General features: G+C 39.4%; 1 protein-coding gene across 3 annotated transcripts in view; it reads left to right on the top strand.

Annotated features, from left to right (window-relative positions):
- RPAP1 (RNA polymerase II associated protein 1) overlaps positions 1–14261 on the top strand; it is a 39335-nt gene that overhangs the window by 8920 nt on the left and 16154 nt on the right. For 2 of the 3 annotated variants that reach the window (XM_009102060.4, XM_050975002.1), the window contains exons 7-14: positions 2571–2777; positions 6244–6359; positions 6772–6870; positions 7333–7434; positions 8257–8424; positions 10685–10867; positions 12205–12339; positions 12517–12696. In XM_009102060.4, coding sequence (XP_009100308.1) covers positions 2571–2777; positions 6244–6359; positions 6772–6870; positions 7333–7434; positions 8257–8424; positions 10685–10867; positions 12205–12339; positions 12517–12696 — 1190 coding nt within the window. The remainder of the gene's footprint in view (positions 1–2570; positions 2778–6243; positions 6360–6771; positions 6871–7332; positions 7435–8256; positions 8425–10684; positions 10868–12204; positions 12340–12516; positions 12697–14261) is intronic. The other variant, XM_050975003.1, reaches the window with a different exon arrangement.

Here is a 14261-nt window from a genome sequence, read left to right as displayed (position 1 = left end):
GCTGTGGGTTAAGATGATCCGTGAACTTTATTGGCTTGCACTCCAAATACATGGTTGCACATAAATGTTCAAGGTCCTAAAATGTAATTTTTTTAAGCTGATAAGAAGCAGTGTCATAGCAATGCTGAGGTGAGAAAGAACCCTTGGTCTTCCCCTCCAAAATACCTAAAGCTTGGGCCAGAACTGTCAGTACCCGGATAAGGAGAACATATGGGCATGTGGGAGATTTCAGTTCAAACCTATACTTGTAGAGCACAAAAACTTGAAATTAGCCTTGACTTTTAGAAAAAGTGTTTTAATTATCACACTGTTAGATACAGACATATTCTAGCAGGGGTCTGGTCTCTGGTTTGGAACCCTGTCCACAGTGGTGCTCTGAGAATGCCTATCACTAGCAGCTGATGACAAGGTAGAGGAGAGCACTGAATGTGGTGGGTTTGATAAGACTCCATGTGATCTGGGCCACTGCAACACTTGTTGGCATTAGTTTGATGAATTTATATGCTCAGGAAGAGCAGATGTACAGATGTAGGTGGCAGACAAGTATTTTTTAAATTCTCATGATTTCAGGTCCTCTAGCATCAAATTTAGATATGAGTGGCATTTAGATGCATAAGTCTCTTGTGGGTTCAGCTTAAAGATCATATTAATTATCTTGATTTCACTGCAAGCAACATGGGTATAACTGGAAAGGTGGCAAAGGAACTACACAAAATAATTGCAGCCAGATTGTTTAGGTACATCCTTCATTCAGAGACCCAAGTATTTTATTTGGCTTCACTGCTTATAACAATGGCATGTGTATGAAAAATACCCTGATTATGTACTTGCTTCTTGTGAGTGATTTGTGATTTTTTGCTCCTTGTCTCCACCACTCTGTCCTTTGGGATATTAGTGAAGTGAATACTTAAAGAGTTTAAAAGGGATGGGATGTATTGGAAGTATTTTTGAACAAGATTTTCTGAAGCAATGTATTTTTTATATGCCTTGTAGATTACAATAGTAGATACTTTAGTCTTTTGAGGCCTTAAAGAAACTGGGAGTAATTTTGGAATTCCCAGAATATATGTGGGTAGAGAATTATACATTATGAAGCACTCCTCAACTAAATTGCTGACTTACAGATGGATTTAGGAACTGGACAGGCACAGAGCTGTGAATTAAGGAGACTTTTTCTCCATATTTTGGAGGATGAATCATTTGTGCATGTTAAATGCTGTCCAGTCCCTGAATTAACTTCTTAGTTTTGAGGCAGATGATACTCCGTGGTGTGAAGTATAAGAATGGGTACATAATTCTGTGCTGGGCAGTGTCTTATTGTTGATATTGTGCTGGGTTTGTTGATGGAGACTCTGGACAGAAGTAGGCTTAGTTTCTGACATACTGTGCACAGATTGACATCAGTGACTTTTTTGTCTCTGTGTGAAATGATGAAATAATGAATACAGTCTTTCCTTGCTGTGTACAGTGAGGTGTAAGAAAGTAAGAGCTCTTGCCTGCATTCATAAAAAATAGGAATACTTTATTGAGACTGAGCTGAATACCTGTCCTTCACCAAGGACAGTGTAAACTGCATCATTGAGGAGAACATGCAGCAATCATGAGTGGGGGATAGATGTTTCAGAGACATGGGAGTCATTTTTCAGATGACTTATCTCAGGTACAGAGCATTTCTCAAGTGCTTGTCCTTTGTCCTCCAAAGAATAAATAACCACTGTAGGTGTTATGTTTTACTTTATATATCTCTGACACTGCTTACTAGAGTATTTCTGTACCTCATTGAGGCACAATGCACTATCTCTCACTGTTCACCTCTGGCATAAGCATCCCAACACCATCTTCTAGAGAAGAGTGTTCAAAGACAGTGCACTCCATCCAAAATGATGTGGGATATCTGTAGCAGATCTGAAAGTAAAATTATGATCTTGGAGCCATATGGACATAATCTATCCTTCAAAACACATCTCCCTCTCCAATGTTTCTCTTCAAAGCATAAATAGAATGGCTGTGTCTTTTTTCTGTGTGTTGTCAGACCATAATTGGAATGGGGAGTCAGTTCAGGACAAAGATCACCTTGTAACAGAATATCTGAGCTGTGACTTGCAGTTCCACTGCAATTCAGTAAAGAACAGGTAATTCTTTTTGTGGGGTCTGTCATGTGTATTCTTGTAGTGTTCAGATTGATGCCGCTGAACGGTCCACAGGCAGGGACCACAGACCAGAACTCTCTACACAGTTAATAGTCATGTTTAGATGCCCTATTTGAGTGGCAGTGAGGGGAAAAGAAGCAGTTTATTTGTAAGTTGGGAAAATAGAGTTTTTGTGGTGGCTTTACCCTGAAAGACATTTCTCAGTTCTTTCTCTGGTGTCTCCTCACCAGACAGTTACACCCACCTTATGTGTCTAAGGGGTCATAAAGCAGTGGAGGGCCTCAGTGGAGAAGTGACAGCTGGTGAGAGAAAGAGGACATGTAGAAAAGACTGAAACATAAATAGCAGAAGCTATGGGCATATGAAGTATTTTGATACTTTCTGTCACATTTCTGTCTGTCTCTTTGTCAATACTTGCAGATCCCAGTTTAGTTGCTTTCTTGAAATCACAACGTGGTAACAATGAAGGCCAGAAAAAGGAATTTAAAAAGGAACTGAACAGACTGGAGGAGTTTGTGGAATCTGTGCCTGCGGCTCAGCATGGTGTAAGATCGTCTCTTTCCATGCAGGAGTCAGGTCTGGAAGAACATGTAAGGAAGGAAGAAAATAGGAAGGTAGAAATCATGGGTAAGAAATAAAGTGCATATTGCTGATTTTCTGAGCAGAAATGTAAGATTTGTGTGGTGTTTACATCAATCTACTTTATAGTGAATAAAATCTGAATTTTATCATTATATTTAAAATATATGTATTTTGGGTTCAAAAAAGACGTCTCTAGATGGGCTCCACAGATTAGAAAGGTGGTACACTATGTAATGGAAGTGGCCTGTTCATTGGGAGGTCTTGGTTTTTGAAATTTGTTCTAAGGCCTCTGAAGGGAAAATGTGTGTTAAACGAGGCATCATTGCTCTTCTCTTCAGTCACGTGAACAAGGAAGCAGAAGAGTGTATTAGTGAGATTCAGCTGGTGCCTGAATAATTTCTTTTAACTGGTACTGGTTGGAGACAAGAGTGTTGGGTAGGTAAGGGTTAACAAATTGTTCACAGGGTAGCACAGAGGTGACAATCACTCTCACTTCAGGGAAATTGCTCATATAGAGCATGTATGTCTTAGTGTGACTTTGCTCCTGATGGCTCCACTCTGTGTCTGGTATCTCAGAAGTCACCCAGTGATTTTCACAGTAGATAGAGTTCTTTTCTTTGTGCTTTGGGTGGAGGGGGAAGTATTAAGGTGTAGAATGTCCTGCTTTTTGTGGAGTGCTGCAGAACTAATGCCTCTTATGACAGAACCTTTTAATGATCAATATGTGCCTGTATGAGGAGAAAGCTGCTGTATCTTCAGTAGCTGGAGCAACCCCATATATTCTCATGGCAGAGAAAGGAATAGTATTCCATTTAGGCTTCTGCTCTTATTGTTGCTTTCCTCACTGCATTTTTTTCTTTAGCAATTTCATTTTTTCTGTTGTGATGTTTAAGCTTCCATTGCCATTTTCCCCACACTTTTGTTCCTAACATCCTTGTCCTGCAATTTCATATAAATTTTTGCCTTTCTCCATCTCTTGAGCCTCTCTTCTAATGCATCCTTTGTGCTCCAGTGTAACCCGCAGAGTGATTAAAGAAGTCCCTGAATCACTTTGGGATTTCAGCTTGATGTTTGCAAGAGATAACAAGCATTTACCATTTTCTTGCTGAGAGGGATGAGTCTGTCAGTGTATATGTGTGTCTGTACATGTGCTGGAGAAGTAAAGCTCAGCCTCTTTTTGAGGAATACACTTCACTGAACAGTCCTTTTGCAGTTTCTCCCCAAGTTTTACTTTTCCACAAATCTATCTTAATTAAAGGGACTATTTTTAGTTCTTTTGAGTCCCAGAACAACTGAGTGCACAAGTAGCACCAGGTCAAGTGACATCTCCTGGGAGCGATAGAAGCATGTTGTTCAGCCTGTAATGGTAATAACAGTAATGCTCTTGGGAATAGCTCAGTGTTTAAAACATTGTGTGCTGACATCTTTTGCCTCCTATAGAAGACAGCACAGAAAAAAAAAAGAGGAATTTTTCCAGGATGTTTGGAACAGCAAGGGGTGAGCTGAAACACAGTAAAAAAAAAACCGAAAAACAAGGGAAACCTTTTCAGCACCTTAGTTTGTGCCTGCAGCCCATCTTGGCCATTAGGAGATGTAAAAATTTATTTGACATTAGCACTTATTGTTGGAATTTCAGCATCTGTTTATACCCAGAAGTAAATGCATCATGAATAGCCCAGCAGAAATGGTTACACTGAATTTCTGGTGATGATACAAAGCAATGAGATTGCTCAAAAGTCAAACCTGCGTAATGACATAAAAGGCTACTGTTTATTAGAAACAAGATGGTGAAACCTTTATCCAGCAACCTGTAACCTTATGAAATGGAAAAGTTAATTCTGTTGCTGAGAGAAAACGGGTAGCAAAGTAAAAAGTGAAGAGGTTGAGTGGTAGCCTTTAATGTAACCCAAGTCTGAGAAAGTTCAGTGCAAATGTTGTATTCACAATGCCAGCTTGTGCTTCTGTAAAGGGATTTCTCAGTAACAGTCTGCCAATGCCTTGAAATATATATCCATCTTTTCTTGTTGACAAGATTGTTTTATTAAGGGCTTCTAGTAACATGCATAATCTTATTCATAAAAAGATTAGCTCAATCCTGTCAATTTAGTGATTAATAGAGAAAACATTTTGTTAAATTACAAATGTCAATATATTTTGTTTTTCTTCTGATTCTACTTCCTCTCATGTTGCATCTACCACCCACAAACATTCCACTTTCGTACATTTCAGATGCTTTTTCCTTCACTTCAGTTAAAATGCATGCTGAGCCTTTGGCTGAAATTCTGCAGAACAGCTTTCTGGCTGAGCAAGATAGCTCTGTGTTTGCTTCCTTGCCTGATTCAATACCACATTGATCATAAGGGTGAAGCTTCATTCTGCAGAAGATGAGTGCCCTTCTTGAGAGTTTTATCTGCTAATTGGAAGAAAGTAAAAGGTTAAGTTTCAGGCCAGTTATCAGCAGGAAAAGATCTGATGAAAGAAGAGCATCTCTGTGGGACTCGTTGTTCCTTGCAAGAGAAGACCGGAGTCTTAGCTGCAGTGCAGATGAGTTCTGGGCTGCTCCAGCAGGAGTGATGCTAATGCTTTCCATGCCCTTAGACTGCCTGTTACTGTCCTTACATGTGTTTTCATTTGAGATAGCAAAGACTTCTTAGCTCATCTCTTCTTATTCTGGTTTGGGGTAGTATCCTAGTAGCAAAGCCTTACCTTTCCTGGTTATATCTCTCTGGTCTCTTCACTTGAGAGATTCTTCCGCATGCTGATGTGTCACTTCTAGGGCAACTGTTGTGATGTCAGGCACAAATGTCTTGTTACTCAAATTCTTGTAGTCAAAGCTCTTTATAAACTTAAATTAGTAATTTCTTCCTGTAGTATTTGCACCTTTGAAATTCTTGTTCAACTGTCCAGTTTCCCCACTGAGCTGTCTCTGCAAAGCTGCGCAAATTTTCATCCATTTTGATCTTTTCCTTGCAAGCTGATCTCTTCAAGCCTTTAGGGAGATACTGATGAGCAGCATCACAACTGCAACCAAAGCACAAATATTGAGCTGCCTTCAATGTATCTAGGCTAAAATCTTGCTGGGTTCCTATAATTTGCTGGGACTCTGCATTAATACTTTTCAATTTCATGTCCCCCCTAACACTCTCCTCCTTGGATCATATTAGTTTGCTTTCTCAAAAGTAGGGCTGATAGTATTTTTTCTGCACTGGTTCTGGTAATTTTGCCTTACTTGTGTCCTGACTTCTGTTCAACTTCTCCTAAATTAGCATTGTCTGAATTTCATTACAGTGCTGTTTACTTCCTCTTCTTGCTCTCATGAAAGATGAAAATAGCTTTAAACCTTTGTTTATGCATCAGACAACAGTCAGTTTGAAAATAGTTTGCTTTTTATTTTACATAATCTTATATTTGATACAGTCTTTAAGCTGAGTAGCTTGGCAAAGAAGGAATAGTATTTCCTTTATCACTGCCTTGGAAGGTAAGACTGACATTTCTTTCTTCCCACACAAAGATGATGATCTGCCTGTGAAGCCCAGGAAGGAGTGGATTCACATGGACAATGTAGAGTTTGAGAAGCTGGAATGGATGAAAGATTTGCCCTTGCCTCGGCAGAAGAAAACCAAAAAGGTTTGAAAGCAAAAACTGATACTTTGCATGTTTGTGTCTGGATCACGCTTCTCAGCAGTAACAGTTTTGAAGGCTTCAAAAACGAGTCCTCTGGCTGCTCAGTCCATGGAATTTCATCAGGTTGAAAGATTCTCCATTTTCTTTCACAGGATGGGATGATACAGGATCAGTTCAGTCTGTAGCGCTCAGGAGAGCTAGGAAGTGAGTCTAGCCATTGTAATCTGGGATGAAACAGGTGTAAAACTGAGAAAAAAGGAAAGATAGGAGTATATTTTTTAAAAAGAATTTGAAGCCTGGGGAGTTTTTGAACTGTTGTCTTCCAGCCGGTGATGTAAAAAGTGTTATTTTAAGAGATAAATTGAGTGGACAGCTATAGAAATAATAGTTTTCTCCCTCCATCCTTTTGCTATAGGGAATGCAAGCTCGATTCAGTTTAAAGGGAGAATTGATTCCTCCGGATGCTGATTTGCCAACACATCTAGGCTTGCACCACCATGGAGAAGAGGCAGAGGTAGGTGGGTGTAATATAATAGAAAAGGTACACACATTTCTGTTTCCTGTGTTTAATTTGGTAAATTCCTTTTGTATCAAGTTTTTTTAGTGACAAAAAAACCCTATAAAAAGTGCAGTAATTTTTCTTTAGAAACAAATTCCTGAAGACAAATTGTGTCTGCATGCATGAACTGCATTACTTCCAGAAAACTGTTGATGCTTTTTCTCTTTAATGCTATTAAAGTTCTGTGGTGTTGCAAAAATGTGCATTTACTTCCTTTGCTTAAGAAGTTCAATTTTCTCCTGTGACATCTAAGATTAGAAGCTCTTCTGCAATTGCCACAAAGTGGCAAATAACGTTGGCTCGCAGTTTGTCTTCCCTTATGTGGTATGTTACAGGTGATCTTATTTTAAGGGGCCTGTTTTTAGCTGTAGCTGAGGGTGTTTTTTGGTTTCTATTTTGTTTCCCCCTGCCATTTAGAGAGCTGGTTATTCTCTGCAAGAGCTCTTTCATCTGTCTCGCAGCCAAGTTACACAACAGAGGACACTGGCTCTGCAGGTCTTAGGTTGTATTGTTCAAAGGGTAAGTCACTTCAAGGAATTTCTCCCCATAACTCAAGTTTCTGGCCCAGATTCTCTGGTACTAGTTGTTTATTTGCTGATCAATGAAGATGAGCAAAGTCACCAACAAGGCATTCTGTTCCACTGAGGAGCCTTACTGTTAGTAAAGCTGAGTGTTGGGATGTAACAAACTGAGATGCAGGTTTCTCTGGATAGTTCCAGAGTATTGTTCTCTCTCTGTTGTTCTCCCAACAGAGAGAACACTGCTGTTCAGCAGCAGTGGTGCAATTTCAGTTCTCTTGTTAATTTGGATATGTGTTGATTTTTTTTTAAAGTTATTTTTGTGACTAGCCTATTCTTGGCATTGATCCTTTCACTCCTGTTGTCTGAGCCAGCTTCATGATGTGCATTTTCTGTAGGAGGTGAGAAAGAGCCAAGCCTACTCATAGAGCAATGTGCCAAGAGGAAAAAGCAAAATGAATACTTCTGTGCGCATTTCTACCTAACTTTTGGGGGAAGTGCTAACATTCCCTCTAATGGCAGTGGAACAAAGAAGAAGAAACCTGGTAGTTTTGAGAAGGGTGATGGGGCAAAACAGGATGAAGTCAAAAGATGAATGCAAACTTTAGAAAGAAGGGTTTCTTGCACTAAGGAACTGCATTTGTGTTCTTCTGTAGAATGAATGGAGGATAAAATACAGGAAGAATAACCTCCACACAGTTTAGCGGCTTTACAGTAGAAGTGGAAAGAGGCAAAGATGTCAAATGTTGAGATGTGACAACCCAGATATGTATCCAGCTGAGATGGCACAGCCTTAACCCTGGCTCTGTCTGGCACTTTCCAGGCCAGGGCTGGAGAGTTTGCTTCCTCGTTGAAGGGCAGCGTTCTGCGTCTGCTCCTTGATGCTGGCTTTCTCTTCTTGCTGCGCTTCTCGCTGGATGATGCAGTGGAAAATGTCATGGCAGCATCTGTTGGTGCTCTCCGGGCTTTGCTGGTGTCACTTGATGATGAGGTAAGATCATCACTCAGAGCCTGGGTTTGATTTCATGCTGAGCTGTTTACAGGGATCAGAATGAGAAGACATGGTAAGTAGCTTGAACAAAGGTTTACTGGACACATTAGCTTAATGGTGAGTAGAGTGTCATTGCTGTGCTTTGAGGCAGACGATGGAGTGTGTTATCCCAGTTTGAGAGATTCAGGTATCTTTTTTTCCCATTGTTTGAATTAGCTCTGCCCTATGATTAAATTCAGTGCATGCTGCTGAGGTTTTTTTGTTTTTTTTTTTTTTTTAATATCTGCAATCTAGATCAGGCCACTTACTAATGTATATGTAGAATTAATTTTTTTTAGTATATTCTCTTAGGTTGTTTTCTTATTTCATAGTTTTTCTGCTTCTTAACAGAAGAAATATTCTCCATGCTTTCCTTTATGCTTCATAATAATGCTGTTTTCTTTTTCTCTCATTGTCCATTTTCTGCTGTTCCCGCATGTTTTTGTAACACTGATACGTACCTAATTTTGCCTGCTTATGTGTTTATTTTCTCACTGTTGCTTTTTCACCTCTTAGAAAGTTGACTTCTAGTAGATTTTCAGGGCTACTAGACAGCCTAGAGCAGCCAGATTAAGATGTACTCCTGGTTGGACAGAAGCAGTCTGATATAGACTGTCTTCCAAGTACCTTCCTTGAGAGCTGCTTTTCTGTTTCACTGCAAAGGGGCTGGTGATAGAAGAGATGGGGTAGAAGTACCCTGCAACTTCTGCCAGGCCTGTGGAACTGTCCCCAGTGGGAGGCAAGAGTAATGAAGGAGTAGGTAGCTTTCTCCATATTTTGCTACTTTCTATCTATGAGCCCAGTGGAGTTCTGCTGGATGAGTCCTGCCCACCCATCGTTTGTAGTTAGTACTATGAATCTTGATGTACTTTTTCTCCCCTCTAGTTTAGAAGTGTCTGCAGTGCTCTGATTTTTCAGATCAAAGCTTATGGTGAGATGTCTTGTGTAAGTGGGGATTGCTGACTCTTGCTGCCAGAAGCAGCACTGTGAATGCTGTGTCAGTATATTTTCTAACCCAAAGAGTCCTTCCTAGAGTCTCTTGTTGCTGAATTTCCAAAGGTCTCTGAGAAAGGGAAAGGGTTGGAAGCCTGGCCTGCTCCAGGATTTGTAAGACAAATAGGATTTATCCACTATAAACACAGAAGATCAGCACACATAAAAATAATGCTGTCTGAAGGTTTTGTTTATAACTTCAATGGCTATGGGAAGGAAGCAACTTTCCTTTTGTTTCCTTCGATGACCCAGCTACCTCGTCTTAATGCTTTTCCTTCTCTTAGTGGAAGGAGGACTATAGTCCCAAACTCTGTATTCCAGATGGACTCATGGTTTTATCCCCTCAAGTCAGGCCTCTTCTGTCCACACCATTCACTCACTGTCTTTAGTTCATATTACACTGGAGGATTTTTTAGTGTCTGATAATAGCTTGTGCTTCCTTGGTACTTGGCAGTTGAAGTCTACCACTTCTTTTCTGCTTAATGTGGTGTTTGTTTCTGATTGTGGGTGCGGGAAATAGAAAATGATAGCAGTTATTAAGCAGTGCAAGTGTTTCATTTGGCTGTCTTTCATATTCTAAAACATTTTGGGGGAAGTAGGTCTGTTATGTGAGCAATCCCCTCTCTGAAGAATTGGAGCTATTACCCTAGTTGAGCTGTTACCCTAGAACTTGAGAGTACCTGGCACTGTCATCAGCTGTGAACAAAAAAAGAGGTTTTTCTAATTGCTTAAGCTGAGGGATGTTCAAACAAAAGTGAAGCAAACATGAACAAATAGACCAAGCAGTCTTAATCATCTCAATTTTTGCTTGATCTTTCTGTGTTATTTGTGACCTAAGTTCCACACAGGTCCAAAAATAGGAAGCCAGTAAATAACCAAATTTTTGTTTAATGCCTAGGGCCTTGAAAATTGTTTTATTTATTTATTTACTTATTTATAATACTATTTTTTCCCAGTTAAACTACATTTCTGTTAGCTGTATAGTATATTTAATTCACACCCTTTTTCAGGGTTTTTCCAAGTCTATGTGTGTGTAAGGCCAAAATAATTTCCCTGAAAAAGTATTGAATTCTACTTGTATATGTTTATTTTCTTCACATTTTCTTGGGATTATATAGGAGTCAATAAAGCATTCCATATGCAAAAGCATCCCCAAAAAGTTTTTGTCTTTGTCTTTTTGTCTTTCTTTATGAGAATTTTATTCTGTGTGCTTTAACACCCCTTATAGAAATATCTCGATTGGACTTTCTCATGGTACCAAGGGATGGCTGCATTCCCCTTTGTCCCTAACAGTGAGGAGGAAGAAGAGGAGGAAGAGGAAGAGTTAAATGGAACAGAGAAATCTCAAAATAAAACATTAAAGGATGAAAACAAGCCAGACCCAGATGTGGCCCGATATGATGTTGTAAAGGTAAGCACCTTTAGAGTGCTTTTAAGAGTTAGACCCAGAATCTTTTTATGGAAATAGGCTCAGCACAGTGCTGTATGTGCTGTTGAAACATCCACCCTCCTTCGTATGCTGGACAAGAACATTCTGAACAAGAATTAGAACTCTTTCCTGGCTGTTGGTGGTTGTGTTTCTGTCATGTATTACCAGGAGGATAATTTTATTGGTCTCCAAAAATGTTGAGAGTTGACTTGTGTGATTTCAGTATTATTAATATCGCTTAACTTCCTCAAGGGAATTCAGCAACAAACACACTGATGACCTGATAAGATGTCCTGAAAGACTGCATACAGACATGACTTTCAGGCTCACTTACTTGAATTAAAAATGAAAAGGTTCCAGCCATTATTAAAATGTCTATATGCTCTTTTTAGAAGTTAAACTAGAATATTACAGATAGTTCAGAACTAGTAGATTTGAACAGTGATACTCTTTTTTTATTTGACATAAGGTGGCTATTTACCATTTCCCCAAATGTCATGTTTGCATTTCTCAGATTAAGATTTTTACAGTGTTCAGAATGAATTCCTCCCACATTTTAAACCTAATCCTGTATTTTTCATAGGAGATGTAAAAATAGCAAACTTTATTATCTCAAACTCAGCCTTGGTGGAGCCAATGCACTCCTCTTGCCTGCTGCAATCATTAAAACTTTGATTACATCACTTAATCCTTGAGCTTGTGTTTGAACAGTACTTGGTCTAAAAGCATCATTGGGTGCATGAATTACTGTACTTGGGCATTTGGTCTTGTTTAGAGGCTTCATGATTTCAGATGTGTTCTGCTAGGTGTGTGGCACTGTTTAAAAAATGTAAATTGGTCATTTGTTTCCTGGCGCCGCCACTGGTCATAAAAATCTCTTTTCATACTGCAGAATAGGAATTTGTGTCTGTTCTCTGTTTCTGTCAACTTTTCTGATGTGACAGGTACTCTCAGAGTGCTGCATTAGCTGGAGGTGGTGTCTAGCCAAAATTATTCAAGGACCACAAGAACCTTTTTCTTTTATAGGGAAGGTTATTTCCCTGTCACTTAGAGTTTTATACTCTGGAAACACAAGTATCCAAACCCCTCCAGTGGTTTGATTCAGAGCAGAACTGAAGTTGTTTCTGCTCTGTTAGATAACTCTTGCTCATTTGCCAGCATACTTGCAAATACACAGAAACTTGTTTCATGACTGCTAATTTTAAAACAGTCTCTGAAGAGGATGTAATCTCCTTTTGGCTTCCAGCAATTGAAGTACAGAGAGCACTTGTTTAGACCCTTACAGATTTTTTGTTTCTTTTTTTTTAAACACCTTTCAGGGACTTTTGAAGACAAGGATCCAGCACCGGCTGAGGTACATCCTAGAGGTGGTGCGACCTGTTCCATCAGTAGTTCTGGATATACTGCACATCCTCACCCATATTGCAAGGCATTCCTCTGAAGCATGCAGCCAGGTAAAACTCCCATTGTATAGGAGCTTGTGAATGATAGAGAAAGGTTTGGAAAGGGAAGAAAGATCAGGTAAAGTTATGGCAAGGAGATCAGACAAACCTGTCTGTTTTACATGTCTTCTGCATGTCTGCATGACTGCACACCTTTAGTTATTTGTGCTCCCTGCTATTTCTCTGCAGCTGCTTGACTGTCCTCGATTGATTGAGACTATTGTCAGGGAATTTCTCCCTACTCAGTGGGATCCCAAAGTGGCTGAACCAGGGATTTTACTTACCAGTCTCCACGGAGTTGCTTGTGCCAGTGCTATGAAGTTCATCAGGGTCTTGGCATCTGGAGGCCGAAATGCAACAGCCAGGCTGGTGAGTGGTTTCTGCAAGAGCTTTTCTGATTGCACAGGCCTTGGTTGTCTATGCCTTACTGCCTAAATAAAGACAGAAAGCTAACTGGAGGTGACTGTGAGCTGAAGCTGAAGAAATAAAGACAGAAAGCTAACTGGAGGTGACTGTGAGCTGAAGTGAGGAAGGTGCATTAGTATGTTTTGAAGGAATTGTTGACAGAATCATAATAATGATGCTTCTCCTGCACAATGGTAGATGAGTTGGCTCGAGTTTTACTCTGCATTTTTATGGCTTGTGTAATGCACTCATGTGAAAGTCACAGAGCCCAGCAAGGTGATACTGACCAGGAACAGATGTTTAGAGCATGCATTGATGTGTGATGCTCTGTACACTCCCATGTTTCAGTGATAGGCAGCATAAGACTGTATAAACCAGAGTCTTAATCACTGTCCTTGTGTTACAACCCTGGTTGAACTTTTCTGCCATTAATTTGTCTTAATAACTCTGTGATAATTCATCAGTGTTTTCAACTCCTCTTAACTTCTGGACAAGTTTTCCACTTCAGAGGTAATTGCATTCCCTCATATAGATTGTCATGCTGGTGCTATAAATGCATGAAATCTACCAAGAGCAGCACCCATTACAGTGCAAAGAGCACTTCTTAGGCTTTTTGGTTCACTGTTGTTAACAGCACCTAATAAATTGCTACCCAGGAAAATGTTATGTCACCAGGACACCAGTCTGTGCTGTAAATTATAGAGAACAGTGATGGATAGTGGGATGTTTAAAGACTTTAAGTCATTGTACTAGGAACATAACAGAGTAAAACTCAGATATTTTTCTACTTTGGGCTTTATGTACTCCAGGTATTTCAAGGCATGGAAAAATTGCTTAGAAGGTTCCTGACACTCAGGCTTTGCTGCTGTTACACTCTCATGTTCTGTTGCATGCAATTAAACGTGGGAGTGGAAAATAATAAAAAAGTAAATCAAAACCATCAATATAGGAATTTATTTTAGCTAACAATAAAATTCTTCCATCTTCCTCCTGGAAGTAAATTTGACTTTGTCCTCTCTTCTGTAGAAGAGGTGTCAGAATTTATAGTTTTGACTCATCAGCTCTTTTGCTTTCTTGCTGGTGTGCATTGATTTCCGTACAAGATGTCTCTAAAGCATTTGAAATTTAAATTACCTATAATATGTCCTTGTGCTATGAAAAAGACATTGTTGCCTCATTTGTTTAGACAGAGCACATAGAAGCTTTTGTATGTGTGGGAGAAGGAAAGAGAAGCTCTTTTTTATGGTTAAGTAAAAATACCCAGATGTAGGGGAGGATAAAAATTATTTCTAGAGAACTGCAAATGAGTCATGTCATGCTTAATTTAATACCAAAATAACCTCAGAACATTTCCAAGGCATCAAAATTCTATAACCTTATGAAAATAATAGGCAGGAGATACCCTTTGCATAAAATAAACACTGAATTATAGAAAGACTTAGGTTGTAGAACCTCTGAAACCCATCTAGTGTGACCTCCCCAAAAGAATGTCAGTATCGGTTCAGTACTTTTGTAGACATCTTTTTTCA

This window comes from Serinus canaria, chromosome 5 (assembly GCF_022539315.1).
Source record: "Serinus canaria isolate serCan28SL12 chromosome 5, serCan2020, whole genome shotgun sequence".
NCBI classification, from domain to species: Eukaryota; Metazoa; Chordata; class Aves; order Passeriformes; family Fringillidae; genus Serinus; species Serinus canaria.
Note: the sequence above shows the minus strand (reverse complement) of the source record. Positions and strands in the feature narration are given on the sequence as shown.